The sequence below is a fragment of the Heliangelus exortis genome, chromosome 6 (genome assembly GCF_036169615.1).
Source record: "Heliangelus exortis chromosome 6, bHelExo1.hap1, whole genome shotgun sequence".
NCBI lineage: Eukaryota > Metazoa > Chordata > Aves > Apodiformes > Trochilidae > Heliangelus > Heliangelus exortis.
The window spans coordinates 1,182,192-1,186,620 of NC_092427.1; the positions used below are offsets into that span (position 1 = coordinate 1,182,192).

At 54.3% G+C, this 4,429-nt stretch overlaps 1 protein-coding gene across 1 annotated transcript; it reads left to right on the top strand.

Annotated features, from left to right (window-relative positions):
• The first annotated feature begins 354 nt into the window (after positions 1 to 354).
• On the top strand, positions 355 to 1,079 carry RPRM (reprimo, TP53 dependent G2 arrest mediator homolog). The gene has a single exon (XM_071746223.1). It carries the CDS (start codon positions 508 to 510, stop codon positions 838 to 840), a length of 333 nt encoding a protein of 110 aa, XP_071602324.1. The 5' UTR covers positions 355 to 507; the 3' UTR covers positions 841 to 1,079.
• The last annotated feature ends 3,350 nt before the right edge of the window (positions 1,080 to 4,429 follow it).

Here is a 4,429-nt window from a genome sequence, read left to right on the forward strand (position 1 = left end):
AGCTTCCTCCCCAGACTCGATCCCCCAAGCCTCCTTACTCCATAACCTGCTCTCCCAAACCTTCTCTTCCAAGCCTCCACACTTCCTTTCTCCATAACCTGGCCCCCCCAGTCTTACTCCCCAAACCCCTTTTGTCCATAACCTGCTCCCCAAACCTTCTCTCCCAAGCCCCCCCCTCCTTCCTCCTTCACCTCCCCTCCCTAAAGCCCCTTCCCCACTCCCAACCCCACCCCAATCCCCAGCACCGCCCTCATACCCTCTCCCCCCACCCTTCTTCCCCTTTTCCCTGCGGGGCGGAGCGGAGCGGGGGTAGGGAGGTGGTGGAAGGGAGGGGAGGGGAAAGGAAAAGGGGGGAAAGGAGGGGGGAGAGGGGAGAGCGCGGATCCTCCGCCGTCGCGGAGCAGCATCGCGGCGCAGCATCGCGGAGCGGCTGTGGGGAGAGGGCTCCGGCACGGCCCCCGCCTGCATGCGGCGGCGGCGGCGGCGGCTGCGGGGCGGCCGGGCGGGATGAACGGCTCGGAGGTGGCATCGGGCGACGGGACAGCGGGGACAGCGGAGGGGCTGCTGGCGGGTGCCCTGGAGCTGGAGAGGGCCCTGAGGTGTTGTACCCCGGCTTCGGCGGTGACCGACGGCGGGGAGGCTGCGGGAGACGAGCGGAACCTGTACATCATGCGGGTGGTGCAGATCGCCGTCATGTGCGTCCTGGCTCTCACCGTCGTTTTCGGCATCTTCTTCTTGGGCTGCAACCTTCTCATCAAGTCCGAAGGGATGATTAACTTTCTGGTGAAGGAGCGCAGACCCTCCAAGGAGGTGGAAGCGGTGGTGGTGGGACCCTACTGACCGCCCCGACGGCCCCGCCGCCCCCCCGCACCACAGAGCCTTCCTCCTCGGGACAGACTGGGCTTTTTTTTTTTTTTTTTTTTTTTTTAATTTTCTCTCCTTAAAAACAACAACGAACGAACCCCGAGATCCCCTGGCGAGACCCGCGGGGGTGTCCGGCGTTGTGTGGTCCCCCAGCCCCCGCCAGCCGCCCGTCCCGACCCGCGGGCTGCCGAAGTAAAAACGTGGTCTGATGGCAACAGGTCTGGGGCTTCTTATTTCTTTTCGCGGTCACAAATGACTCCCCCTTCCAGTCCCGGGGTGCCGCGGAAGGGAGCTGGGAGGGGAGCGGGGAGACAGCCGGGCTTCCCCGCCACGGATCCGCCGCGTTCGGGCTGAAGGAGCCGCCCCTTCGCCCATCCTTGCAGGTTTTTGCCTCCTAGATGTGCTAAAACTTGCCTTTTTAGACTGCTTTTCGAGCATCCCCCCGCCACCCCCGGTTGCACAGGGCTGGGTGACCGCGGTCCCTGGCTCCCTGTGCAGGGAGCTCCTGCATCCCCTGGGATGCGCTCAGGGGACAGGAAGTGACCCCGCTTCCCCCCGGGAATCCGGCTTTGCCCAGGGAAATAACCCCGCTCACCCCGTTTATACCTCTCTCCCCTCGGGTTTGACTCTAGAAAACCACAACCCCGACTTTTTCTTAGCCCGCTTGGAAGCCTCGCCAACAGGTGATCCCCAAAGAGAGGGAGAAATCTGTGCTTGCCCAGGATTTTCGCTTGTTGTGCTTCACCCGTTTCCCTTACGGGGAGAGCAGAGCATCTGTCAGCAGTCTGAGTAGCGATTTATCACATCGCCGGGGGCCTGGACGGGCTGGGAGCCATCAATCAATCAATATATTACATTTGGAGGAGTGGAACCGGCATAAACACTTGCTGGGGACCACAGCGGCAGGATGGGAGGGGGGGGGGAAAGGCTGGAACAACCTGATGTGAGAAAATATCTCTCCTGAGAGCCCAAGTCCTGCAGTCAGACTCTTAGCTGCCAACCGGCTTGATGCTGATGAGAACGAACAAGTTTTCCTGGGCAGACTTCAAGGCTGGCTCAGTTTTCCCTCAGTTTATCCTTGAGCTGGTGTGAAAATGGTCAGGCCATCAAATCGTTTCTGTTGGCCTTAGGAGATGTTATCAGAAGTTTCCATTCTGACAGACACGGTGAAATTCAGCGTTTAGGAAAAGCACCTGAGCTGGAAAAGGGTGGAATAAAGCTGGAGGCTGAGATAGTCCCTTCACAGCTGATAAACTTTTGGTAGAAAACGAGGCAAAGCAGAGTGTCTGCTGCCTGGGGGGGATAAATTCCCTAAGAGGAGCAGAAGTCCCAGCCCTGGGCTGGCTCATTTACAGATATATTTAAGGGAAAGACAAAGAACAGATCTGCCTGTTCTCTGGGAAACGAATGTGCCATGGACTTTGCATCAAAATAAATATTACTGACCCAGCTCCCATCAGCAACAGTGGTGAGAAATTCAGTCAAGGCTCCCCTCCTCTCTTTCCCCCTTCATGCTGTAAGGAACATCATAGATGAAGCAGAATTTTAAGGCAATACAATAAGAGGGAAAACTCCTAATATTGATGATTCAGTCTTACAAAGCATTTCCAACTTTTTAATGGTATTGCAGATAACACAATCACTCTCCTGTCCTCTGACTTGCCAGGAGCTCACTGCATGTTTTTAAATATTTTTTGAGAGTGAGATTCATTAGGCATGCTTCATTAATTATAGAGACCACTTGAAGAATAACACCTTTTGATCAGCCTTTGCCAGAAGCCACAGCTTTGTCCAGTGCCATAAATCAGAGGCACAGCAGCCTCCTGCTTCTGCTATAAAACTGCACAATTTTCAGGCTCTGCCCACAAACATTCATTGCCTGCTGCCTCTTGCTTTACGAGGTGAGAGCCCCTCCCCTAATAAAGTGCTGGTGCCTCTTTAATCCCTACCAAGGCACATTGGTTTAGGCAGGCAAAGGTTGGGAAAAGGGTTTTTCCTACTCACTGATGCAGAGATGCTTGCACACTTCCAGTCCCTCAGCTTTCCTTAGGCCCCTCTCCCTGTGTACCATGGGGATTTGGGACTCAGGAGAGAGAATAAGAGGGGACGTGGGATATTTATGATCAGGAGGGTAATATGATATTTATGGGCAGGAGGATGACAGCCCAGGGAAGAAGCACCACTCAGGACCAGCAGGAGCTCCAGCAGCCACCTCACCCCTGCATTGCAGGGCAGGGATGGAGGGGATTGCTGGCATTAAGAGTGATGCCCCAGCAGGTTCCTCCTACCCGACCCCTGGGCACTGCAGATACCTCTCCCTGCTTTACAAATCCAGGTTTTCCTGCCCAGGACATCTCCCCATCCCTCTTAGACACACCTGTAGAGCCACCACCTGTGTGCTGGAGGGGCAGGAACCTGGGGGTGAAAGTGGCTTTCCCAGATCACTGCACACATCATTCCAGGGATGGGTTTTGAAAAGCACATGGAGAGCTGCAAGGAGAGCCCCAGGCTGTGGTGTCAAAGCCCTGTCAGCTCCTCCAGCATCCTGAAGACAAAAATCTTCCTTGCTGCAGGGCTGAGGTGTCAGGAAGTGGGTGTGATGGAGTGAAAGCAGTGCAGGTACCCAAGGGGGGGCTCCACCATCTCCCACTTGGCTTGAAGGCAGTACAAACATCTGACCTGTTTCTTCACACATGTCCCTTGTTTATTCATCATAAATGGTAGAACATGTTCAATTTTCACCAAAACTAGAGGGGCCTTTCATTGATGTGCATTCCTCTTTCTCCATAATGTTTCCATCCATGGAATCCCCAGGGGAGCAGAAGACCACGAGAGTGACCTGTCAGTCCTCACCAGCTCTCAGCTGCTGCTGCCAGGTGTGAGATCTTCCAGGGGAAAGTCTTCCAGGGGTAGGAATGGTGCCCAAAAAATCCATACAGCTCCAACTGCAGCAAATCTCCAATGTGGCACTGTTTGCAATTCTTTAAAAAAACCCAAAAGCACCAATCTCACTCTCCTGGAGTCAAGGCTGGGGCAGCCTCACCTCAGGCTGTCTGCATCCCTAATTCCTGGCTCCAAAGTGACATCGTGGTAATCCTTGCCTTGAATTAAACCAGCAGTGCCCATGCAGCAGAGCTTCAGAGCCACATCTGGGCCCTCCTGCTCAGCCTTGGCTTCCAGTGTGCAAAACATGGGAGGCAGAATTCCTTATGGGAATTCCTTATGGGCAGGAACAGCCAGCAACCTCATCCCCAGCATCACTCACCTGCTTGCCCAGTGGCACCTGAGTTCTCTGCTGGGCTTGTCTTTTCTCCCAGCTTGCCAGGAAGGCAGTTTGGGGCCATTTCACACTTTCAGCCCCAAATGTCTGCTAATCCTCCAGGGCAAAAATCAAAAGGCATCACAGTTGCTTCTCAAACACTCTCTGAAGTGGTTTGTTTGTGGTTTCAAATATTAATATTTGCATTTGAATTAATATTTCAAGTATTAAAATAATCCCGGCACCTGCAACTACTTCTGGATAACCCTGTGAGTGTACTCTGGCTGAATTTGTCCAGGTGCCTTT